This window comes from Nipponia nippon, unplaced genomic scaffold (assembly GCF_047370975.1).
Source record: "Nipponia nippon isolate SJK-2023a ecotype South Korea unplaced genomic scaffold, ASM4737097v1 scaffold_7, whole genome shotgun sequence".
Taxonomy (NCBI): domain Eukaryota; kingdom Metazoa; phylum Chordata; class Aves; order Pelecaniformes; family Threskiornithidae; genus Nipponia; species Nipponia nippon.
The window spans coordinates 13241522-13267960 of record NW_028262391.1 but is presented as its reverse complement, the minus strand read 5'-3'; the positions used below and the strand labels follow the sequence as shown (position 1 = coordinate 13267960).

Here is a 26439-nt window from a genome sequence, read left to right as displayed (position 1 = left end):
CTATTAGAGATGGAAGACATGAACACCGTCCAGAACACCAATACTGCTTGCTAAGACCGGCACTGTGGTCAGATTCCCCAGCTCTCCAAGTTTCTTCACAGCTTTGAAACCCTCCTGAGGAAGCTTACAAAGCCCCCAAAATCTTCTCAAAATTGGCTAGAAAGCAGAAGTCATCCTTGCTCAGTAATAAAACTCCATTTGTGACACAGAGGAAGTCACACAGCAAGTTAGCTTAGATATCTTCAAGATAAACATACAAGACCCATCTTTGTTTAAAGACAGGTGGTTAAATCTACAGTAGCCACAGTTGGAGACAGCTGTCATGCCAGGAGAATGCAGCTGTACAACTGCTTCTTCATTTGACCAGGAACATCACCAACAGAGAAACCTGTTGGGCTGCCAAATAGTCTACACCACCTCCATCCCGCCCTAAACCCCCGGTACGCCTAGCCTTGGCACCTGGGTTTTAGACACACTTCCCTCGCAGAGCTTTCGTTGTCTTCAAAGGATTCTTGTTGCCTTTGACTGCAAGAAAAGCAGTGCCAAACTATCGAATTAATAGCTCCCCCACCCTTGGACCTCGCCTCTGGCCCCTGGCCTGCTAATGCATTTTGATTTGTGCATGGACAACATATCCCTGGAACTTTTCCATCGTAACAAGTTTAGGAAAAAATACCTTGTGCTATAAAGGAAGTAATAATATCGAGTTTGGAAAACTATATAGCAGTTTGAATGGACTTGAAAGCCTACACCATCATGCTCCCTTTACTGCCAAGACAAAGCCTGTCAGACTCCCATGTCCTGTAGGAACAAGCTGCAGGGTTCGTCCTTTCCTGAGGGAGAACACAGGCCCTTCCTAAAGTCCCCTGGGGAAGGGGAGGAGGAGCTGGGAGCGAAGCTGCTACTTGTGCCTCTTTCCATGGCTAACAAAGCATCCCCTGACAATACCTAACCTACTAAAGAAGTCCTTCATGTTCACTGGAGGTGGGAAAGGAAGTACAAGATTTAATTTGCAGCCAAGTAGGAAAGACTGTCCAAGGGTGAAGACAACACCACTATGGAATGGACTGACAAGGGATGTTGTGGGATCTCCATCTGTGGATGTCTTCAAGGGGACGCTAGATAAAATTTTGTTGGGAGTGACAAACAGGGAACGGGTTTAGCTGTATGCTGTGCCTCGGGATCTTTCTACAACTCCGTGAAAAACCATTTTAAGAAAACTACTTTTGCTGGTATGAATGGAGGACAGTATTCATCTCAGTTAATCCTTAAAGACACAAACCAAGCCTGTCTCAGACGCTCACCTAAAGAAAAGATGACAGACCTTCTCCACTGACTACAGAGGACTAGAGGGCCACCTCGGACAATGAAGCTGTCTTCCAGGCTGCTGAAGTTCATCGAGATGAATCCCACCTTGAAGACCGCCTGTGCAGCTCTGCACAGGAGGAGGTTTCTGAGAGCAAAGGACTTTTATAAAAGAGAGGGTAGAAAAACAGAGGCTATAAGCAGGGTGCAGATATTTAGCAGGCAAAAAACAGTCATTGGAAAAGCTTACCAGGATACACTGGATTCCCCGTCACTTGAAGCGTTTCTGTCAGGGAAAGCGTTCGGTAAGGGTCTGGTGCTGTGCCAGGTTCTCTGACTGGAGAGGTGAAGGTCAGGCTGTGCAGTGATCAGTGGTATTTTTGAAGCAGATTGGACTGGACCGGGAACAATCCTGATTATTTACTGGACCGGGAACAATCCTGATTATTTACCGCAGTGGCAGCCTAGAAACAATTTCCCAGAAGAGACAGGCTTTGCAAACCACACTGCTTTCTACTCTCCCCATAATAGCTTGAATAATGTTCCTCCATTCAGCTGCAAAGCAAGGTGCTTGGCTCTGCCGTAACCCCATCACAACTCAAATCTGAGAATATTTGTGGACAACCTCCACATATAACCCACCTCTGCAGATTACCTCATGTTTTAGGAATGGAGTGGTCTCTACCTCAAAGGCTCACGTTTTTAAGAACAGCGCAAAATTCATCAAGAGATGGCCAGTACAAGCAGGGGGTAGCCTCTCTTGTGACATATTTCTAGCATCCTTGCTTCACCCAACAGTGAAAGAGGCTCTTGAATTAAGTACGTTGAGGAGCCATACAGTGAAATTTTGAACCCAAAAGAGAGAGAGATGGAGGATATGAAGCATAATTGCAGGTGGAGGCTGGGAGAAAGTAAATACCATTCGACTTGAAAAAATAATTTCACACGCTAGCAAACAAAAATGAAATTTATAAGGAGTTTATTGGATTGGTAAAATGTAATAAAAAAGCATTTGTGATACTTCTTCTGCAAAGAAAAAAGGCATCTGGTGATTTTGCATATTTATTTTCCCTTACAAAACATTAGAAAAGCATAACTGATAAAAAAGGATAACAACTGAAAGAGAAGAGCAAAGAGGAAAATACATCTCAATATAATTGGATAATGCGTAATAAAAATACAGAAAACACATGCTTAAAACAGCTTTCATTCTCTTACTGTAAAAAGTCATTTTACGTGTTGAATAAAAAATATATGCCGGTTGCTCTGAAAATTGCAGTTTAGAAGAGGTAACTAGCTGAGAACAAAATATATATATCTATATATATTTATAAATATAGAAAACGTGTGTATATGCTGCATCTGTCCTCAGAACAAACTGGAATAAATGTTTTTCAATTCATGCACACAAGTAACCAGAGAAAAAACTTCATATATTACCTAGTGGACCAATCCTGTAAGGTGCTGATCACATTTCCTGAGTGCCCTCAAAGCCCTAGGGAAGTAGCCAATGAAGGAGACAAGCGGCCTGACAGGTTCAGTGAGAAGGGGGCTACTCAGCAGCTCACAGGAGGCGTACTCAGCAACTCACAGGATTCGGAAAACTCCAATGGCAGCAGGATTGGGCCCCTCACAGACTTGGGTAGTGCTTGTGCTCAGCAAGGGGTAAAACTCTGGTACCCCCAAGCTCTGACAGACAGGAAACCGGTCCTAAAAGCTCAAGTAATGTTACTTCCATTAGGATCTGAGCATGCAGCAGAAGGCATCCCTCATATAGGGAATGCCTCCTTGTGCCCCTTTCTTGCCCAGATACCTAGGCTAGTGATTCACATTTAAAAGGAAGATGCTTCCCATACCACTGAGAGCCTCTGTCTGCTGGCACAGGACAAGGAGAAGTGTGGTCAGTCACACTCCCCTCCGAACTGCAACAAAGGCAGCAATGCAAAACCTTCTCTTATCTCAAGGGCTAAACCAACAGCTGCCATAAACCTGAAACACCACCTCAAACCTGGCCTAGTCATCCACTATGAATTACTGCACATCCAATAAACATCATCGCCGGTGAACCCTAGAGCAGACAGGTCTACAGTTGGCAGGGATAGGCCAAAGCATAGCAGCTGCATAGGACAAATACATTCCTGGGGGCACTCCTTCCTTGCAGTCTGGAAGAGCTAAGCCAATCTCACAGCCCTTGGGGGGGTTCACCATGGGGGATTTAGCCAAGAGGAATCCTTCTGGAATCACCCATGTGTGGTTCAGACCCCCTTGTATCAGCCCACAGGTAAAGCCAGTGTGAGTGATCAGGCTCTGAAACACAACAAACCTCTGCTGCTTGCTCTGAGCTGGAAAAGTGCTGTTATCAAAACTGCAGAATTAGCACTCCTGGTCTCTCATTTGACTAACTGGAGAGAAGGCACTGGAGGCTGCCCTCCAGTCTCTCTGATGATCCAAAACACAAGCTGTGGCATGGGAAATTATAGGACCCATAAGGAAGCTGAAGTTTCACCAAGGCAGATCCTGTCTAGCAAGACCATGAGAAAGTCCAAGCATAACTTTGCTCTGCCCATACCTCTGCCAGTATTCAGTCCTCACTCTCCAGAAGGACAGCAGAGGAGATCACAGTGGTGCAGTACTGAGCATCGAAACATCAAACCTTTCCCTTTGCTGCATTTCCAATAAACCTTGCGTTTCCTCTCTGACCGCAGCAGGGAAAAGTTTCCTAAAACATGATTTTGGGGATTAAAAGTGAGAGCATGTCAGCCTTTTTATTACAGTAGCACCAATCAAACATCCAGCCTTTGGTTCACCTTCAAATTTTCTCTCTAACATTATATAAAAAATGAATAATGGAGAGCTTATAAGAGACAATATTAAGCAAATAAAATCTCCAGATATGAATGACTCTGGAGTTCTGATAAGACAGAGACGTTTGAGGAGACATACCCAAGTACCTCTGCTACTGAACAGTTGCCTACCAGACAATGAGGTGTGTTAAGCAAGATGACAAGCAGTGCTGATGGGGTAAAGCCATTCCTTTGCTTATCCCAACGGAGAACAGATGCTCAAAATTAACCTCTTGCTTCTGTTCTACATCATTCTCCTAGTTCCCATCCCTGCTTGGCACTAGGACTATTTCGCTGCTGCCCATAAAGGAGCACTGCAGGTCTCCAAAAAGGCACATAGTGAAGGAAGTGGAATACACCTTTTGTAAAGGCAGCTCAGTTAACAGCCTACTCTTCACCTTGCTGGCTGTTCTGTTAGATGCTTGTCAGGTGCTCAGCTACTTTGGCATTAGGTGCATTAGAAATACTACTTTTTAGGTGGCTAAAGCAAAGAACTAGATCAGGCTCAGGGGACAAGGCAGAAAATGCCCATTTGCCAAACCAAAATGGGTTTCCAACCCATACAGAGCTGTCAGTAAAGCACTGGCAGATGTAAAAAAAAGTGCCCCAGTTCTGTATTTTAAATGGGTACCATCTCAACATAGTTGAAACGCAAACCACAGCCTCCGGCTGTGCATTTCAGTGCAAACTGCTCTTATCTCATACAGCCCTGAATGAAACATTAGCACAAAGGCAGCCTAATTGGAACAGGATCTTCTCCTCCCTCCCTGCAAATCCTAATCATTGCACACAATCCCATAGCTAACAGCAGAGAGAAAACACCTGTTTCTGGCAAAATACTTGCACTAGGAAGGCAGGATCAAGCCCTAGGCTGGACAGAGACTCACCACAGGGAGCAGCTCTGACTTGCTTCGGTAGCAGGCCTTCCTTGCTCTCATGCTGCAGCAGCGTGGCAAGCTGGAGCTAGAGCAAACGTTTGCAGAGGAGGTGCTGGGCTCTGGCTCTAGTTTAGGGAACACTTCAGAGTGGCATTTTTCTCCTTGGCCACCACCAAGGAAGACAATAAAAGCAATGAGAAACTACACTGAATGGCCATCTCCCTTTCATTTTGAAATCTGCGCACTTTCCCAAGTGAAGGCATTCCTCCCATCTAGAATTCATATTTGGAAAACCTCCCTATATCAGAACTGGAAAATATTCTGATTGCATTTTCTGGTCCTGAACTCTAGGTGAGCTTTCCTAGACAGAGCTCCTAACTTTGTTTTAATTCAGTGCCCAAACCAAAATGGCTCCATACCATACAGGGACCAAAGCAAGACACAGACACAACAAGCGAAGAGTAAAAATAATGACACCATTAAAAAGCACACGGTCATGACCATGAGAAATGCTGAATAAGCAAAGCTTCTATGGAAGAAAATTAGCATGAGATGTAGGAACAGCCATTAAAAAAAAAACAAACAGAGCAATTATGCCCTTTATTTTTTGCCACATTTATTATTTTCACCTCTCTCTTCTCACAGATGAAATGGGGCAGGCCAGTTCTTTTTCCTATTCGAGTCGGCTTTGCTCTCTGGGCTGTCACGTTGCTGGCACAGACCTGCGGAGACAGGACTTCCCGCACTTCAGGGGAATGCTGAAGTGGGGTTATTTTTTAAACATCAAACTATTCCTGTTCACTATACCCTCTTCTTCCAAAAATAAAACAAGCATCCGAGTCTTTAAACAAGTGGACGGACCCTTTAAAGTTTCATAACAATGTTTTAAACCTAGGGTAGGAGGGATGGGAACAGGAATACATTTTCCTACTTATGGGAAATAATGAAGAGACCAACGTTTCTGGATATGAAACGCTGGGTAATAACAAATCAGAGGTCTGTTGCTGAGCCCGTTCTGCCAGCCAGCCCCTGTGAGAAAAAGACAGCGAGAAAGGGTTTTTTTGCACTGATGAACTTAAAAATGAAAGGAGGCGCAATACATGGAAAGGAAGAGGGTAGACAGGTACATGGCATGGAAATGACTTGCCTGGAGCAACCACACAAGTAGGCAGAAAAATGGCAAATATAACCTGTCTCCTTATTCCCTTAGCCCTGTTCCCAAAACTAGTTTGGGAAAGAACTGAGGGGAGGGGAGGAGGGAGCAACAATTTGAACACGGCAGATGCTCCAGTTTAAACCATATCTTCCCAAAGAGGAACCGAGGGTGGGGGCAGGGGAGATGGCTATTATTAATGTCCTTCCGTATATAGCAAAGCAGACATCCTGCATAATGGCAACACAATACATCAATAATAGCCCAAGAATAGCTTCCTACCGTTTTTTTTCCCCTGACAGTTAGAAACATAAAGAGAAAAATCAAGCTGCTGAGATAAATAGCTGAGTCTCCACCCCCACCTCAAATTGCCTTGGCATATTTTAAGAGATAAATGGTTCTATGAGAAATTTAAATAGCTTTCTCTTTTCATTTTTGGCAGCTGCAGGAACTGGGTCAGGTGTAGAAATTATTAATTTCGAAGCCTGAAAAACCCATGTTTGAAAGTAAGGGTTTTTTTCCTTTAAAGCATCAACTTTCTTAGAAGTAGAGTTAGAAAAAAATTTAAAAAATAATTGAGTTGTTTTTTTTAAACAGACATCAGACCAAAAATAATTAAATAACAGTGCAAGCTGCAGAAAAGGGACAATTTGCATAACAGTTTAATGGACATTAAAGTATCCGTAGTGGACTGTTAATTTTTTTTTTTGCGTGGAGTATAGTATTTGCACAATGGCTTTCGTTCCTCTTGATCACACGTAGTACTGGGAGCATGCCTTGGAAAAAAAGACTGGGGGACACCATTCTGTAGTTTTGCCCTAACTTTAGCGCACATTTCCGAAGAGACAAAAGATTACTGCCAGAGTGATCAGCACCAAACACTTTCACAAGGAACCCATTTACTCATTGCCAGGTCTCTGGATTGACGCCCCAGCGAACTGATCTGCCCGAGGCTGCGCTCGCTGCTGCTCAGAGCTGGTGAACCTGGTACTGAACCACGTGTAAATCACTGCCTTCCCCCTTCCACTCAAGTTACTCTTCCTTTACATTGATACCAGGATTTGTTGCCCAGCTTCTCTGCATGATGCCAAAAGCCATCTCCCTCCTCATGCCATATGTGGAAGGACCTCTTTGCAACCATAAAACCCTGTATCCTACAGAAAAGAAAGGTCAAATCCTGTAGAAACTGCTCTGAGCAAAGAAATGCTGATATACGAACTCCCTCACAGGATAGTACACTAGTTAAGACCTGTAAAAAGTTCACATTTCCAGTCCTACAAAGACTCCAAGATCTTGAAAGATACTCAGTTCGGATGCAGCCCACTCTGCTGCATGGCTGGTAAAATCCCCCCTGTTCCCCATGCTCTGCTCTGTGTCCCAAATCAGGCAGATACCTGAGAAGGAGGAGGACCCCCTTGTTTAGACTCGCTGCAGGGCTCACAGCTTGTACTCTTCTTCCCTTAGTGACCGATCAAAAATTTAAAAGGTGACAAAGACACAGATGTAAATAGAACTGCGGTGCTTAGAAAGTTAGAGCACAGATAGGATCAGAAGACAGACTGTAATTACAGGCCCTGCTACTTATTACATAGGCCAGTTGTGCTACATGAGCCTTCGGTGGAAACTTCCTGTGTAATTAATAAAGGAGAAACAGAATACTTTTGCAATCACTTTTCTAGCTTTCACTGTGGGGGTCCAATCCTGCCATCCTGGATTAGCTCTAATCATAGTCAGTCTTTCTCTGCATAAACTCAAGGCATCTGTTCCATAAGACTGAAAAAAGAGAAAAAAAGAGGAAAAAAAGAAAAAAAAAAAAGGAAAAAACCATCATTGCAAACCTACACCATCCAATCAAGGAGGAAAGGAAATCGATCCTGAAAACCCCCACCCAGATCGTAATCTGCCAATGTTTTCAAGGCATCTGGCAAAAAGGAAGAAAAAAGAAGAATGCTGTGAAATATTTAAAATCTTACTTCTGTCAGGAATATGTGAGAGGGGAAAGGTGAGTTTGGAAGGGCTGCATTATTTGTAAGCCAAAACCTGAAAGCACCACCTTTTGCATAGGAGCATGAGATGCCCTTGGCTCAAGCCAGAGAGGTCCTGAGAACAAGTACCAGGCGCTGATTCAACAGGGACTGGCATGACAAAGTCAAGGCTGTGTGTGAGCAGGACCAAAGAAGCTGTCCTGCACACCATGGTATGTACCATGGGATGTTGAAGGTAAGGTAAACGAGAGTTAATAATACAGTAAAATAGCTGTGTGTTTGCAGCCCGTAACTGATCCTCCTCATCTAAAGCTTCAATCGGATTTTTCAACAGTATGGGAAATAGGGCATCCCCAAGGGAAGATTTCTCCTAAAAGCACCTCTCTTACTGCTAAGACTCTTACCAAAGAGGGACATCCAAGGAAGGGGAAACTACCCTGTGAGATCTGAGATGCACTGAATGGCACTTTGCTTTGCTCCTGCACCCAGGATCTTGCCCTCTCCATTCTCAAATCCCCACTGGTGTGGAGCACCTTTGCAGAAAGATCTCGGCCAGGCCTGACCACTGGGCTAATCCCAACCTGCATCACAAAAAGCAGGCACAGAAAGAGGCTGAACGTGCCCAGCTGTCATAAGGAGGGGAGCAATCAAGCAGACACTCAGGAGTTAGGATGCTCAGCTGCGCCTTTGCCTTGGTCACATCCACCTGCCTGCTGTACAGTTCCAGTAGAAACCATAAAAGACTTCAGGACAAGCACTGGGCATACAAATGGGATCAAAATGGTCCTGAAACACTGAAACAAAAGACACTTTGGAACAAAACTGGCACAGCCACAATCCCCACAATGCTTGCGTAAGACAGAAAGAAAGAATCCCTAGAATGTATTTATCAAAAGCCATTTTATGCAGATTTTTCCTTCTGAATATTTAAAACATGGTGAATATTAAACTTCAGAGATTCTTAATACATTCCAAAGCCCCACGGACCTTTGAAATGCTAGCTCATCAATATGCAACATCTAATCTTGTCAAAAAAAAAAAAAAAGAGGGGGAAAAGAAAAGCTATTCATCCTCTGCACATAGAGGTTACAGCGAGAATCCCAAGGAAAAAAAAAAAAAAACTTCCAGCATCTTATGCAATAGGTTAAATTTACTCTGGTTGGGAAAGTTTCACTTTCTGCAAGAGAGAAAGTGCCTGTACGTGCATTGCTGCTGGAAGCTTCTGAAGTGTGAGGCTGAAACTGTGTAGCTGGATTACAGTAAGTTTATTAAAAAAAACCCAAGGCTTGTGGCTTTGCATCCTGTTCCAGTTCAATGTAGTCTCAGGATCCCCTCTCCAAAGGCCAACAGACAGTGCGCCACCTAAAAATCCATTCTAGTCCAAAATGCTGTGGTTGAAATGGCTTTGCTTGTTTATAAAGTTTAGTGTTTCGTATCGCTTGCATCTGACCTTCAGCAGAAAGAAAAGCTCAGTTAAATTGTGCAAATATGTACCACATGGGAGCAAGGGAAGGCAGCCAAAAATGCTGCATGAGCTTTTGCAGGGCTGCAGCCTTTTAGGAGCACCAGTGAGATGAACTGGATGAGAGGCCAAATTGATATAGGCTTCAGGCAGAAGCTTAAAACACCATGACATCCAAATTCACAAAGAAAATGAACTGCATTTCAAATGCAACCCCGAATTTCCTGCACATGAAAACACTGTTTCCTTTCATCTTTAGGAGATGCTTTTTCTGTAATCCGACATTTAAAAACGAACAAACAAACAGGAGTCAGCTGACAAAGGGTTCTTGCCGGTGAATGGAAGTAGGTCACTCTGAGTATTTTGCCTTTACAGTCTGGCTTAATATTAGTGTTGTACACAAAACAGTAACAAAACTGCACTGTAGACAGGGAAAGACTCTAATTTTGTCTTTTCTATGAAAATTAGCATTACCATTCTGCATTAATGTGCAATTCCTCCCCGGTACCCCGTATCTGGTTAATTAAAAAAAAAACAAAACACAAAGCAAACCACACACTAAATTAAACAACGACAAAAAACCCTTAGTGGTCAGCCTGCATTTAAAGACATCTAAGTATGAGTAATCAGGCAAAGAGGAATTTTCCTGAAGGAACATAAAAGAAAATGAAAGCTCTACATACAAGACCAAATAAAATCTTCTGTCTCTCATGAATGCAAATCCTGGCTGCCCTTTTACACAAACATATTAAAGTGATAAAACTGGAGGAAAAAATAAAAGAGGAAAACCTAATAAATTCATTTCTGGAGAAAAAATATATTTAAAAACAAACAAACTATCCTTCAAACAAATTTCTTCATGATAAATCCCTGCAATCATGTGGTTCTAAATTACATGGTTAAATATGACTGAAAAAGTAAGGCACAATTTCATAATCATTTTAAAAGCAATAATTATAATCATTTTCTTTGATATCCATGTGGCAGGCCACTGATGCTATGGATGCACAAAACTACTTGATTAAAGATCTGGAAAAGTTTTTCCAACTACTAGCTAAGACTCACAATACCTCTGTGAAGTAAGTAACATAACATCTTCACTGCAAAGATGAGTGTACGTTGAGCAAATGGAAAAAGCGGGTAAGAGAGCTGCTTGCAGACAAAGGGAGGCAGAGGCAAAAAAGTAGAGACATCCCAAGTGTCACGTTCCCAGTGAAGGACTCTAACCCCAGAAACGTTAAGGTAATGCCACCACCTGCGGCTTCTGTTTCCTTCCTCATTTTCTAAAAGATCTAGGTATGATGAGAAATGTGGACAAACAGCAAAATTAAAAAAAAAAAAAAGTTTGAACTGAGTGCTCTTGATGCCAGTGATCAATCCCGTTGCTTCCACATGTAACATGAAGCCAAAGAGACCAGGAACACACAGCCAGGAACAAAGCCCAGTGGGGTTTAAGTAGCAACGCTCAATATTGCAGCCTGTATTTCTACTTAGTTGTAGCCCCACAACCACCTTATGTGTGTGTGTGAGTGCATATGCCAGAGCGGTCTGCAATTGTTTGAGCTTAGTTTTTTTCAGATCACGGCAGAGAATTTCCAGGCTGAAATGAGACCTGTTCCCCAATCTCCACCAGGAAACCTACCAAGGTTATGTTTTTTTCCTTAGATTTTTAGATGCTGGGTAAACGTTATAATTTCACAAGTTTAAAGTCTACTCTCTCTCATGCTCCAAATGCCAGTCAGGCAATCGACTGTTGCAAATTCAAACTTGAAATGCTGAGGAAGCCAGGTAGTATTTCTAGAAATGTTTAAGAAGAAATGCTATTCCCAAGCCCAGAAGGGTACATGGAGATGAAGTTCAATCAGTATCTCTTGATCTTCACGGCAGTTGCCATAACACGCTTACATTCTTCAGTAATTTCAGGGGGAAAAAAAACCCAAAGAAGAAAATTGCAATTGCCACAGAAAAAGACCCTGGCATTCTCCATAGCCAGCCACCCCATGGCTTTAAGACAGGAAAGCAAAATGAACCCAACAGAAGTAACACTGTTATTTTAAGAAGAGTCACATTATTTGGATTGTTCTAACAAAGGAAACAGTGACTTCAAAGTTAGCAAAACTAGTTAAAAATAGGGAAAAAATATCTTGTGAAAAGTTTCAAAGCTTTTTTTATTTCACCAGGTCCAATATTGAACCATTTCCCAAGAACACATGTGCTTGTTTTTAAACAGAATTTTTATCCAAAGAAGTTTTCAAAATCGCCACAGAAACTTTAATTTACCAGCAGAAGAAACCCAAGAACTACAAAAAACTGAGAAAGACATGGGTTTTTGAGAAATGAAAATATTTGTTAACAATTCTGAAGTTTGTTTAGATAAAAATTCAATATGGTTTTAATTATAACAGCAAGAAAAGAAACTGTTGGGATAACATTGCAAAAAGATAATTTCTCATTAAAAAAATGGCCCTTCTGACATCACATAACTTAGTGTAAAAATTGTGACCAGCTCTACTGGAAACAGTGTTCTCACAGCTCTCGCTTAGTTTATGCTTTACTAACTTCTAGATAGTACTAAGTAGTTCCTGCTATCCTTTGGCAACAAACCCTCAATTACCATCACTAGTGTTTTCTCCTGGGAATTTCACCACAGTGAGATTCTTCAGCACATCTCTCTCTGCTAGCCCTGCTTACAGTATCAAAGTCTATATACAGTGTAGTCAACCCAACTTGGTGAACAAATAGCAAATCAACATGATGAACCAACTGCAGGAACAGATATCAGATATCAATAGAAAAGAGTTATAAACTCAAATCCTTTCTGAGCCTTTCAGCTGAAGCACCAGGTGCCTAACATTTATCTAGGATGCTGAAGGAGGGCAAAGACACAGGACTTCTCTCAAGGACCTTCTCTTAGGTCTTGTTATCCCTCATCTGATGGACGTTCTCAAAATCAAAAGGAACCAGCATTTATCAAATCTAAGATAGGCTTGGCTGACCATGGCCAGGCAGCAGCTGTAACAGGTCCAAAGAGATTTCAGTATGACTTGTTGCATATTCTCTTCAACAACCACCATTTACCTAAAAGACACTTTTTTCTCATTCTTCTCAGGCACATTTTGCTGATAGGCAGAAAGTCAACTTAAGGCCTGTGTCTCATGAAAGTCTTGCTCCTGCCGTCAGGATGAATGCTATTATGTAGAGTTCGCTATGATAAACACTTTGGTACTCCCACACCTCTATGATTAAGTCATTACCAAAGTGTTTTGCAGCCATGATAAAAATCTAAGAATTAAAATATTAAAAAAAATAAAAACAAAATTAAAGGTGCATTATCTGATAGGCTAAGGCAACGGTGTTGCCTTCTGTTTTCAAAAGCAACGTTCAGGCAATTATTGAAATAAGTCACAATAAAACCATCACATTCACAAAATACTAGTGTTAGCCTTGGGGATATGCTTAAGGATTGGGCTGTAACCAAGGCAACCCGATCTTCTGGAGAAAGTTTAAGTAGACAGTTTTAAGGCCATGGTTCAAAGGTACAGTAAATCTGGCTGTAGGGCTACTTGTGACATAAGGAAAGTGCCACAGCCATCCAACACAAAGTACTGATCTAGTAATAACTCATCCTCCTGTTGTCCAAATGTTACATTGGATCAGCCACCGGGTGCCCTCCTGCAGTTGGCATAAGGGTGACACAGGAGCCATTTCATGTGTTCTAGGTAATTTGACAGAAATTTGACTGTGCCCACATCCTATCCAGATCAAATCTGTATGACTGGGTGACACAGAATCGGTCTAGTATTCCTGACTGTAGACCCATGGTTTACGTCACACCATGCAATGGCTTTAAGCCTGTGCTTAAACAAACTCCATGGGCTTAAATATTTTGCTAAATTAAAACCTGATCCTGGACTCTCCTGGGACCCATCTGGCCACACAAATCATGGGACCAGGCCCTACTTGCCAATAAATGCTAGAAAACGCCAAAACAGCACAAGCAAAAACTCTGCAGACTTGAACAGAAATGTCTTTGTGATCTTCCAGCTCTTTCTGAAAGGAACAGTTTGGACATAACCACAGCCACAGATGATGTGAATTTTTATCATGGCTAAGAAGTGCACCTTAAGAAAAGCAAGGTCTCTTTGGCAAAAAGACTCCTTTGGAACAGATAAAACAGGATATGTTATAAATATGTGATAAATATTGTGATGAAGCAATATCCCAGTGATTCTTAATTGCAGTGCAATTGAGATAAGTCCACCAGCATTTCCTAATTAAATCCTGAAGCATGAGAGGGGAGATTTCCATACACATGCAGGTGATGAGAGCCTCTGTGATGTACATACATTTATGCAATATCTTCTGAATATATTTATAACAATTTTAGAAGCCAAACCCACACGCATTACAGAAAATAAAGAAGAGTGTTTTGGATGCTTACTCCTTCCAACTGGCAGATGGCTTTGGTGTTTCAGAGGTGAAAACAAAAGCATGATAGTACCTTTGCCCAGATGCGTCAGGTCTAGAAATTAGCCACAGTACCTCAAATATCAACACTGCTCAATCTTTGTCAAACATCTTCCATCCATGGAGTATTTAATGCTTGAAAAGTTTGGCTCTCGCCTCCCTGCACGCCAGCCCAACTCACCACAGCACCCTAATAGCACAGAGGATTCAGATCTAGATCTCCTGGCTGGCCCTTAGCTTTGAAATGGGCTGGAATCCCAAACCTACATATCAGCAAACTTTTCTGGAAAGAGAAGACAGAACTCCGAAAATCAGTAGTTTGGGCCAATCTGTGATTCGTTTAATTCCCATAATGTCCCTGGGAAGTTGGAAAGAAGCCCTCTCATGCAGAGGGCAGAAGACGAGAAGCCATGTGACTTTCTCCAAGGCCAACCTATGGCAGGGCCATAAAAGGCCCAAAGGCTCTGGACTTCAGTCCTCCTTAGTCTAGGCCACATTCTGCAGGAAAGCACAATAACTTGCTTCCATCAATTACCCCAGTGTTACTCAGAAGAGTCTCATCAGCCACTTGATTTAACACTAACAAGAATAAGGAAGATCAGAGCTATGTTTGCTGCCTGATGGACAGCTTATTCTGCACCCAAGTGCATCACATCCTCCCTTGTGCTTGCAGAGATGTAAAATCCTCCACAGGGATACAATGGTGTTAGCAATCCCAGCTCTGACCTCCCGTGTTTTTGTAGGGTTAGTTCAAACTGGATTTGCTCAATAGTTGTGAGGTTTTTTTGACTAGTGGTGGTGCAGACTGCATGTAAAGAAGCGAGCTCAGAAGTACCTTACGTGCCACGGTTCAGGGAGCAGGAGCCCAGATGGAACCTGGCAGGAGTCACGGTGCAAAAAAATCTGTTTATGTCTGAGGCAGTAAAATTCTTGAAGGCCAAGGCAGAAATCTAGTATAAAAAGGTAAACTGCTTCAGCACAGCCACTATGGTGGAGAACGATTTCTTTTGCTTAATGATGCCACCCTTCTACAAAGAAGGATTCATTCTGAGCTGTGAATTTTGGGAATCTTCCCTGACACCGGTGGAGTTTGCCAACATATAAACCATGTAAGGAACAGAGGTTTCAGACTGGCATTTCTGTATTTAAATTTACTGTATACAGCTAAAGGTATTAAATTTCACAGTGCTCTTCCATAAAGGTTAGTGCTAAACTGAAAGGAAATGCACCATTTGCAGGAGCTGCAGTGAGTATCTCCATTTTTCATCTTTGTTTCCTATCGGTCTAGCTCATCTAACTTTTCATTTTAGCATTAGTGGGTATAATTATATCAGGCTTCTGTTATAGAGAATAAAGATGAAAGCACCACATTCTTATTGTTTTTCAGTGGGTGCATGAAAAAAATTCTTATAATTTACTCTTGAAAAGTACCAGTTTGTCACTTACATGGTCAATCAGCCTGCGACTGTTTCAGTTCTGCTTCTTAATTTGTTAAGTGCAAAGAAAGGTATTTTCTTTGATTACATCTGCAAATAAGATATTAATGTCAATTCAGTGATATGAAAATTACTCCCTCACTATGTAATTTGCACCTTAGTTATTATGGGTTTCATGAACAAGAATATTATAGCTGCTCAGAATGCTGTGGATTTCTATTTTTTTATTTTTTTTTAATTAACCAAACTGAAAAAAAAAACCCACCAACATGAGAAAAAAAGATTATCTGTGCCCAGCTTTTATTTACCTTGGCACATGTATTAATTCTGGACAGAAGATGAAAATGCTGCTGCTGGCCCAGCACTCTTCTGCAATGACATTTCACCAAAGAGAAGTTATAAGTGGCTAGGATGAAAATGAAAGAGGAAAAAAAATGCTTACTTTTTGGAACGGCATAGAGAAGGGTTTAATATCTTCTTTAGCTTTCTTAACATAAAAACTGAATAAAAGCATGTATTTAGGAGGATCCTTTTTGCTGTTGTTGAAATAAGATCCTTAATTTTTTTAATGAGAACTCCTGATCCTGCGTGTTAACACGAGAGAAAAGCATATCCCAAGGCTTGATTGAATCTCTGTTACAGTTGAAGGAAAATCCTCCCATTGCAATAAACAGGAGATGGAACAAGACTCTATTGCTTGAACGTCTACCCAGAAAGCAAAACTGCCAGTGGTCCCACTAGACTGGGGTGCGTGAGAGTGGCATAAGATTTTTTGAGCATCGCTTTGCACAGCAGTTCTATGTAGTTGTCTTTTTTTTTTTTTTTTTTTTTTTTACCACTGGGATTTTAAAAATGTGTTTCCAGCCCCACATCCTTAAAACACCTTCTCAACGGGCATGATTGGCTTATACCTCTGGTAAATCAAAAGCACATTGTGTGTGTGTGTAGTGTGTGTGTAGTGTATAGTGTGTGCAAGCTCACATCTTTCTGTGATTGCTCATACATTGTGAATTAGAAGCATCACTACTGAATAAATTTATGCAATAGCAAAATATAATTTCATACGAAAAAGAAAAAACCCTATCGAACTGGAAGGAAATGGAGACAAGTAAGGGCCTAAGAAAAACGATATAGATAACAAATCGGTGTCCCAAGGATACAAGGTCACACCTACACTCTTAGATGCAGTACAGTTGAAGTTGCATTGTTTGTGTTGTGATGAGAGGAGTGCTGGGTCCGCTCTCAACACCTTCTAGGGCAGTGGAGCTACTTCTGCTGGTGATCCAGATCCTATTAAAGTCAAAGGGAAGCTCCCCAGGACTTCAATGAGAGCTGGTCAGGTTCTCAAAATATCTTGGGAGAAACAACTAGCTCAGCCATCTTTCACCTTCTACCTTCATGTACTTCTTAAGAGACAGGAATCAAACACAGAAACATAGTAAAGGACCATGTTCAGACCTCCTTCTACAGGCAGATAACTTAGGTGCTGTAACCACTTATCTCCATCAGCTGCAGACACAGCAGGTGGTCTGACTCACTCGCCACCCTCCTGAAAAGTCATGTCTAAATCAGGTGCCTGTCATGGGCAGTCTGAACATGGCCTCTCGAACTGCCCTCTTGTTCCAAGGCCTTCCAGTTTTACTTTTAAAAAAAAAAACAAAAAAAAACAAACAGAGATTCAGACCCTAGGCTGGAAAGAAATCATGCAAAGCTTGTGCAATATCCCCCAATGGGCATCCTGGGGAGGGTCACAGTTGATACTCAGAGATCAGTGCTGGCCTTGGCAGTCAGAGCCTGGATCCGAGCAGAGTTGCAGGTCTTGCAAAGGATGTGCCCATCCAGAGGGTAACAGCCCTGATTGTCCCCTTCAGACAGGAGGCCGCCACAGTCCTAGGAAATAAGCAGACAGAAAGAGCAAAGTATATAAGAAAGAAGAACAAGATTAACCAAAGAATCTATTAGTCAAAGAAATTCTCTCCTCACTCTCCACCTTGTAACAGGATCCAGCCTGAGTCAGCATAAAGCACGAAGCTGAGGTACGTGATGTCTTTCATGATTAGGCCATTTCCTGATAAGAGACAATGCTGCAGAGAAGATGGGTTCCCAAGCTCTCTGCTGAATTTAATCCAATTGAAAATAAAAGGAGATTATTCCCTTCACATTTCTGAGGAAGGAAAGGTCTTTAGCATTGGAGAAAACATCAAACTAAGCACATATTTAGTAATGCAAAAAAGGATAAAAAAAGAAGCATCACTGGGAAGGAAGTTTGGTACCAATATCTGACTGCAGGTAATCTCCTTTGGAAGAGTTAATGCCACAAAGCTATAGCATCCATTCCAGGGGTGACAGCTAAGCAAACTCCCTGCCTGTCTCCCCTTACCAGAACTGTCACCTGTGTTTGTATTGCAATTGGCCCAAAAGGGCCAAGTGCGTGTCTATGTCCTGGGCTCTGCACTGCACCTGCTTCTGACATTCATGTGCGTGAAGCCTTGGTATCTCAGCAGCCAGCACAGGGACATGCTGTATGATGAACTGGCTCTACAAAATTTAGTGTAGGAATGCCCCAGCATCATTAAAAAACTGGGCCTAAGTAATGGGCTGATATGTACCCTGGAAGCCAAGGTCAGATTGAGAAGCAAACCAGATGCCTCACGTCTCAGCCTAGACCTTTAAGCCTTAGTCCATCCTTCTTTCCGGTTAAAGTTATTAAAACCTGCAACTGTGATAAGAAATACATTTGGTCTCATTTTCTTACCCTGCCATCTGGCTGATGTATTATCCAACAAGTAACACTTGCATTGAAGAATTCTTGAAGGTTCCCTAACACAGCTGTTCCCACATGTTAATTGCTTTAAGGTGATTTTTCTTCTCTGTCTTCAGATTCTTACCATCAAAATTATATGAAGTGCGTAATGAAAACTGAACAGGAAAGTAGCACAAAAAGCATTACACAAAACAAGAATGATCATGTTTATGTGTCCATTAAAATTCTTCAACCCAGAGCCATATGTTGAGTTTCCTGTACAATCTTGCTCAAATTCTAACATGCATTAGCTTTCATTTTAAGAACATAAACATGAGCAACGTTTGTGTCCAAGCTATAATTTATGATGTTCTCAAATATTAAGCTCTAATTACCTGAGTCACATTCTCTTGCTCTCCTAATGAACCTGTTATAAACAAGGGACCTGATTTTCTTCTCATTTGCGTTGATATAAATGAGGAAAAATTCCTTGCATGCTGAAGTCAATGAAGTAATTTGATTGTAGAGCCAGTGTTACAACAGGGTACGCCTGTCGTGTGTCTAACACGAGGCGGTGATGAAATTAAGTCAACCTTTGCTTTCTGTCCTTCACGTGATTAGAATACTAACCTCACACCGGTAGCACTGGACATGGAAGTCACGATCCAAGGCAACAATGCGTACAGTCTCCTCTTGTCCTGGGGCCGGCATGATGGGCTCCTTACACACTGAACATCTCGGTGCAAATTTCCTGAAGAAAGAAGAGACGAGTCCCAGTCATCCTCAAAGTCAGAGTGAAAGTTTTTGTTAACTGCACCAGCAAGCCAGAAAAATGGACATTTGTACAAACACACACACACACACGTACGCATATGTCACGGTTTGCAGCTTTGCACAGCTGCCTCCTTGGAAAGAAGACAGGAAGGAGCACTTTAGTCTTGCAATGCAATTCCAGGCTTGCAGGATATTAAAGAGCATTTTGCAGACTATTAGGAGAGGACTTCAAGAATATCTAACAGGCAGCAAAGCATATTCTGGTTGCCCTCATTAACAACTAAAGTGGCTGTTGAATGACCCACGATCGTGACACCTTTGCACTCCCGCAACCATCAGGCTCAACCCCCAGCCTAACTCTAAGAAAGTCTATGCAATTCCTAAGGTTAGAAAGATGACCAGGACCTGCTTCAAGAGCATCTCTTGAAAAAAATATCAAAATATTAAAAATTGGAGCTTGGAACAAATAGGTAAAAAGTCTTAATAGAGACGGTAAAAAGATTTGCCTTACGCTACACTAATCTGTTGAGGTTTATCCCATCCATTCTAAACTTCTGAGCCATCTTACCCACTTATGCACATAGGAGCACACTCCTGGCTGTGCTCACTCTCAAACAAGAAGCATCAGGGAAATTTTGAGTAGCTGCATTTTCTAGCTAAAACCAGCTCTCAGTTACTCATTAGTGGGTTGCCCAGGCTTAAAAGGGAACAGGTCTGGGTGCAAACACCCCAAAACTTTTCCACAGTCAGCCTGAGTCAGAGCTGTATGGTGACAATCACTCACCGTGTAAAGGGACTGGCTTGAATCAGCTGGCTTAGCCAGCTCAGGGATCAAGAGGAGCACAGACCTTTGTTTTTCCCCTTATATTGGCTACTATATGCCCTTCTGGCTAATTCCCATATGTTCTATATTAGCTCTGGTTTTGCTCCCCCCAGTTGCCCATGGGAAGCAGCCATCTCTGCTTCCAGGCAGGTGGAGATGCTTGAGAACATATAGCCTGTGGTGAATCGTTATTTGCTGTTTAGGTTCAAAACCTATGGGTACCAATTCCCTGGCTGCAAATTCTGCTCACAAAAAAAGAAACTTGTACCTACAGAAGCTGCTGCCATGTAATGAGAGCCGGGGTCACAGGCTATGGAGTGGCAGAGGGCAATGCTTATGGCAAACATCGGAACGCGAGGAGATCAAAGGCCCTTCTCTTCTGAAATGCATAGGAAAGATTGACTCTGCCACCCAGCCTGTCACATGAACCACCTCAGAATTAACGAGCTTAGAAAAGAAAAAAAAAAATCTATCTGTACCAGGAATAAAGAAAAATATTAATTTCACTGGCAGCAGATGAAAGATGTCTGTGTAGCTGAAATCTAACAAAAAAATGAATTAAACAGTGGCTATAGCGAGCGCTCTGAAAAATAACTTAAATGGATCATGATATGACCGGAGCTGTAATCGCTGTTAATTATATGCTGCTTCATGCAAGCGCTTCCTTGTGCCATTTAGCTCAAATGTGGTGCTTAAAAATACTTCAACATTTCTCTGTCCAGGCCACTGGATTCATTATGAGCCAGATATTAACTCCCAGGACCCAGAGATGACTCCTGCAGATTTCAGGGGATGTGGATGTGCTACTGTGGGGCCCAAGCTCAGGGGGTAGCTAAGCGACAGTGTGAGCATCAGGTACAGTTTTGTTATCAAGAGGATGTACCAGATGTAGAGCACTCGAGCTCCAGACCAGGAGGACATGTCATCCCTGATCAATTAAAACTGGGCTGGCTGAAGTGCTGCTAAATGTGTGGTTGGCCAAAGACATTCTGAGTGTCACATAACAGTTATCCTCCTGAGAGGAGCAGGGAGTTGGACTCGATGATCCTGATGGGTCCCTTTCAACTCGAGATATTCTACAATTAGATCTCATGCTATTCTTGCCATCTTCCCCTCAATCTTTCACTCAATGATTCTATGTCCTTTCCTTGGATTGACAGCCTCCCACTTCCCACTCTCAGAACCCTGAGGTCCACATCCAGACACTGCCAAAAGACTTCAACATGGGGCATCAGCTCTTGCTCCCAACCTTCCTCCTGAAGGCTTGTGAGCCCTTAGCCTGCAGGGCTTGGGGAAGGAGCAGTCTCCAAATCATACATGGGTGTGAGGGAAACCCTTCAGGAGCCTGAGCAGTGCATAAGCTTTCTGTTGGACCTGTGCTCAGGACCAAATTTTACCTTACACACAACTGCTAGCACAGAAAAGCAAGGCAACACAGCAGCTGCCAATTAACCCAGCCTATCTGAGCTACAGGGAACACCCTCACATTGGATTTTAACATGCTAGTTGATCATGGCTGCTTCACTTTCTGTCAAGTCAACCTGCTTCTTTGAGGTTTCAGGCCCACACACTGGTGTCACGAGGCTCCCTCTCCCTTAGAAATGAAGAGATAAATGGTTGAGATGTAAACTCACATTTGTCAGTATTGATTTCCTCTTTTAATTGAGGGGTGTAATGTGTCTGTCTTTTCCATACAGGGAAAACATTTGTGCTCTGATTATATCTACCTGTCTTCCCTAGATTAGTTGTGATGATGGGGGTGGTAGCGTGGCAGTGACAGAAACTACTTGCAACTATACCTTTCAACTTACTTTAAATAGCAGTTTCACTATAAATTATTACCAGGGCTGTATTTTTAGCAGCTTTAAAAAGCTAATTAGCAACTAGAAACAAGAGGAGCTTGTGTGAGCATCCTGTGGCCACCCAGATCCCTCTAGCCAGTAAGCAAACACCTGCAGAGTGCAACAGTACAGGACCTCTCTTAATTGCTTGGTGGAAGAACGGGGGAGACACTGATGTGGAAGCGCAGGTACAGGCAGTGAGGAGAAACGTGCACATGCTGAGTGCAGGGAAGGCGGGGGGAATGCAGAGCATTTAAAATGGAGGAACACAGAGGTTATCCATAAATTCAGATCTAAGCAAAACCGAGATCAAGCAGCACTGGCCCCTCGCCAATTTATCTTGTATGCCATGGTGTGCCTGCTTGGAGCAGAGCTCTGCCTACTATTTAAGAGCCCTGGGAGGAAGTCAGCAGAGGGTTCAGATCTTTTTGGACACTCAGAATAAAAAAGAATTATTTTTAGGGACAAAAGAGAAACATAATAAGCACAGCCACTGAGAGTAGCTTGGGCCATACTTATGGAAATCCTCGATGCAGTGGATGTTCCCACCGGCATCCACAGTAAAGGGGATCCCATCCAGGCTGCGATGGCACATCACGCAGGTGAAGCAGTGGGGATGATAGGCCTTCCCAGTGGCTCGGAGGATCCTTTCCATGATGGGCTTTGCGCAGACGCTGCATTGCTCCAGTGTGTTCTGAAAACAAAACATACGCAACAGATGTGAGCACCATCTCAGCAGGACATTTACAAAGGTCAGTTGGGTTGGAGGCTGCTGCTTGTCTACTTAGAAGCGTTAGGTACTTTCTTTTCATTTCTTCTAGATAAGCACAGTACAGTCAACAAAGAGTATGATAACAGCACAGGGCCTGGGTTAAGTCTTTAGCATAGTGTGAGAACACAAACCAGACGCTTCTCTCAGCAGCTCTGATAAATGATCAGAGATGGTCCATCAGGTGGGTGTATCTGAGACATTGCAGGTTCTGTAGCCAAGAGCACACGAAGGAGTTATGCAGCCTACACTCCTGTTTTTTTGCCTCCAGACTGCCCAGTCTGAATGACCTTTTGCAGCTGCGTTGATTAGAGACAACCTCCACAATGTGCAGTGAAAGCTGCAGCTCAAACTCCTGGGGCTCCACAGAGACCCCCTAACTGCTCTGCCAATACGGCTCCCATAAAGGATCTTTATCTGCCTTGTAAGAAAATCTTGATCTTCCTCTCCCACCACAGAGACTACTGTTGAGTCTGGGGAGAGAACAATGCAGTACCTGCAATGAAAGCATCACAAGGACAGGAGTTCAGGATGACTTAAACTGTTCGTTTATCTCTGGCCCATGATGTTTGAGCTAATGACTCTGAAATGCCAGCTCTAAGGCCATGATCCTTGCCGCACAGGTTTTACATACTGGCCTTCTCCTGAAGTGCTGGAGCCAAAAAATCCTCCACCTTTCAAGTGGGGTTCACTGAACGATTCATCCCATTTCAACCCTCACTCACTCTTGCAGTTAGTTATAGAAACACCAAGATAATTCCGCTTCAGATGGTTTTCCGTGAGCCACACCAGCCCTTCTGACACCAACTGTGCAACCTACCCTTTCAAACCAAGCAGCTTAAAGACACATGCCAAGAATGGTGGGTGCAACCTACATAGATGCAAACAATAAATCTGTGGCAATGATTTGGGTCATTTCACTGGACTTTAGGAAAGCAAACTTCACCTACTACTCTTGCTTGATGCATCTGGAGTCATCAAATAATGTTATCAACCAGTGTTTGAATCTTGGATGAGGTAAAAAGTCTATAATTACAATATTGATTATGATTAAGATACACAAAAATAAGGAGGGGGGAAAAAAGGAAAGGGAAAAATCTAATGGGACAGAAATATAAAAAGCTGCTGGAAGGCAGATAATGTTGACAAACACAGGAAGGCTAAAGTTCTGCTTCCTCATGCAACAAAATTCCCAGGGAAAGTAGTGCTTTGACTGACTGCATTGTTATTGCTTCTTTGAGCCAATATTCTCAGGGGCAAGATCCAGCCCTTACATGTGCAGCCAAAATGTATTATCAGGAGATGAACCACCCAGGAGCTCAGAGAGGTTACTTCTACACTCACATACTTGCTATTGAACATTATCTCTGGGCTGCAAATCACTGGTAAGACACAAACATAGAAATACACACGTTCATACCAGAAGATCAAAAGGATTGTTTTTGGAAAGATCGATACGAAAAGGCCTGAATTTCAACCCATATGAGAACTGCCTCACACATTTGTAAAGAGAGCACAGCCAGCCTAGCGTTGGTTTCAGACTAGATTTTGCTTTATGCCTTATAATAATGGGCAGGAAAGAATTATTGCTGGCCTTTCTGTCTGGTTGCTGTCACAATCATCATCATTATAACAGTAGCTGGTATGCCAGAAAAAGCAAGGTCAATAATTTTCTCCTTGGAGAAATAACCTGGCAAATTTACCATTTTGCTTTGCATAAGCAGATCACATCATCTTGGTCCGTATCCATGCTGTTCTCTGTATTGCCAAGGAAGGAATGCAGCATACCTGCAGATACCAATGGAAGATTGTGCCACTCATAAGGCATTTTCTATGACAACTTCTGTATATGTGCAGGTATGGAGCATTTGCCTCACCAAGTCACTGCTTGCTTCGTTTCCAACAGTTGCCAACAACAGAGGCCAAGGTATGAGAACAGGGCAAGCAAAACACAGCAATTCTTTAGGATATGCTCCCAGCCTCCAGCAATTTCTGGCTTAGGAACTTCCTGAGCCAGAGCTCGTCTTCTCCATACTTCACCTCAAGCGGATGTTTCCCATGAACCTTCCTGGTCACTTTTTGAATTCTGATAAACATTGACCACTCACAACATGGCCAGGAGTTTCACGGCTTACCTACGCGTTGGGGACTGATCTGCTAAGCAGTTCCCCTGGTCTGCTGCCACAGCCTACGTAAGCGCGCTCCAGACAGCAACACTGAGCACAGCCCACCTGGTACTGTGAACAGCGCAGAAACCTGCAGCTGCAATCCACCTTGCAAAGGGATTTAACACCAAACAGCATGGCCTGGAAATGCTCTCACTACAGATCTGATACAGCTCCTACTCATACGTTTCAGTCACACAGAGTTTAAGACCGCAAGGGATCATTACAATCATATTGTCTGACATCTCACATTAACGCTGACTTTGGTGAGAGTTTTGCAGTGACCAGGGCAGCAGGCAATCAAGCTTCTGGATTATGCCTTCAGAAAACACATCTTCTGCTCCCAAATCTCAGCTCAGTCACACTGTTTGACATTCTCGCAGCTAAGACAGACAAGCGTTTTAAATTAACCAGCTCCTGATTAAACATTCTACACAATCTGAAAATCAGACCTGAGAAATTTATTCTTTTCATCCTTCCAAGTCTGTACCAGTGAGGAAAAACAAAGTCATTAGTTGCAGACTCTAGCTCACTCCCTGTCTGGGAGTATATTTGCTTAAGCCTCTTTCCTCGCTAGAACCCTGGCTCAGACCCTTCTCTTCAAGGTGTTACCAGAAGATGCCAAAGGGAAAGCTTCCTTGATTCAAACCCATTTGACATCAGGTTGCTGTAAGGCAGGATTTGGCCTGTGGAGCTAACAGGGTTTTCTTTGATTCCTTAATCAGGTTATCCCACACGCCTAAATGCTGCCCCAGCAGCTAACAACCTGCACAAAGGTATTTCTGCACATTATGGGAATAGCATCCCTGTAGGATTATAAATTTGGCTTCTTAATTTTGCTCTCTTCCACAGTTTAGCTAACTCTCCTAGCACCTCCTGGAGCTTTCAGGCCTTCAGAAAGCCGTACAAGATGAAGAAAAAACTAACAGCCCTGGTTTTCTTCTTTTCTCCCAAGCTACGGTTGCCAGCCCTCTCTGTAATCAGCAGGTAGAGATGAGTGCATCTGATGAGCTACACAACTGGCCAAAGCAAGGCACAGAGAAGAAAGATAAGAACCAGCTAGGAAACATCGGACCTAGGGGCTATGGTCAAAATCACGTCATAAGAATATGGACCACAAAACCAGCATGGGCTAAGAGGAAAGTTTACCATCCTTTTCCCATGTTTTTGGCTAAGAGGCAGGGAGCGTCCTTCTTTTTTGGAGACACTTGTGTCTCCAAATCCAACTAGTTTTTTTGTGTTTGAAAAGATTGGGGAAGGAACCATCCATTTCTAAATGGAAGGTTGGCCCCAAAGGCTGAGTCCGGGTCCATGTCTCTTGAAGGCAGAGCTGCTTATTCATGGCAAAGAAAAAGAATCTCACCTGCAGAGAATAATGTACCCTAATATGTCAGTAAGAAAAATAACCCCAAGCAAAGATACACTAAAACACAACCAAAGAACAACTGAAATGACAAGGACATCAAGCATCAGCTTGCAAGTAAAAACTAAGAGACTTAAACATGTACAGCACAATCAGCAGCAAAGTGGGAACAAGCTGCTTGGGAACAAGTATCTGACAGCAAGTGGCAGGGGGAGTTGTTTGAGGGCCTCCCTATAGCAATACTTGGCCCTTCAGAAACCACAGAAAGCCAAAGGGAGTTGCTCTGCAGATGTTACGTTTAAACATGGGAGACACAGTGAAAATCCATACTGCTGGGAAAGACTTCTGGGGTGCAAGAACTATTGAAGACTGGAAGTGGGAAGTGTTTGAATCCCCTCCTGAAAACTTCACATCCCAGATGGAAAGCTGGCA

General features: G+C 42.8%; 1 protein-coding gene across 11 annotated transcripts in view; it reads right to left on the bottom strand.

The window, feature by feature from the left end:
• Positions 1 to 2267: 2267 nt before the first annotated feature.
• Positions 2268 to 26439, bottom strand: part of LPP (LIM domain containing preferred translocation partner in lipoma) — a 353105-nt gene continuing 328933 nt past the window's right edge. For 10 of the 11 annotated variants that reach the window (XM_087739193.1, XM_087739197.1, XM_087739192.1 and 7 more), the window contains 3 exons: positions 22226 to 22404; positions 18903 to 19023; positions 2268 to 17419 (listed from right to left, as the gene is read on the bottom strand). In XM_087739193.1, the coding sequence (XP_087595319.1) occupies positions 17291 to 17419; positions 18903 to 19023; positions 22226 to 22404 (429 nt within the window). In that variant the 3' untranslated portion in view covers positions 2268 to 17290. The remainder of the gene's footprint in view (positions 17420 to 18902; positions 19024 to 22225; positions 22405 to 26439) is intronic. The other variant, XR_015700425.1, reaches the window with a different exon arrangement.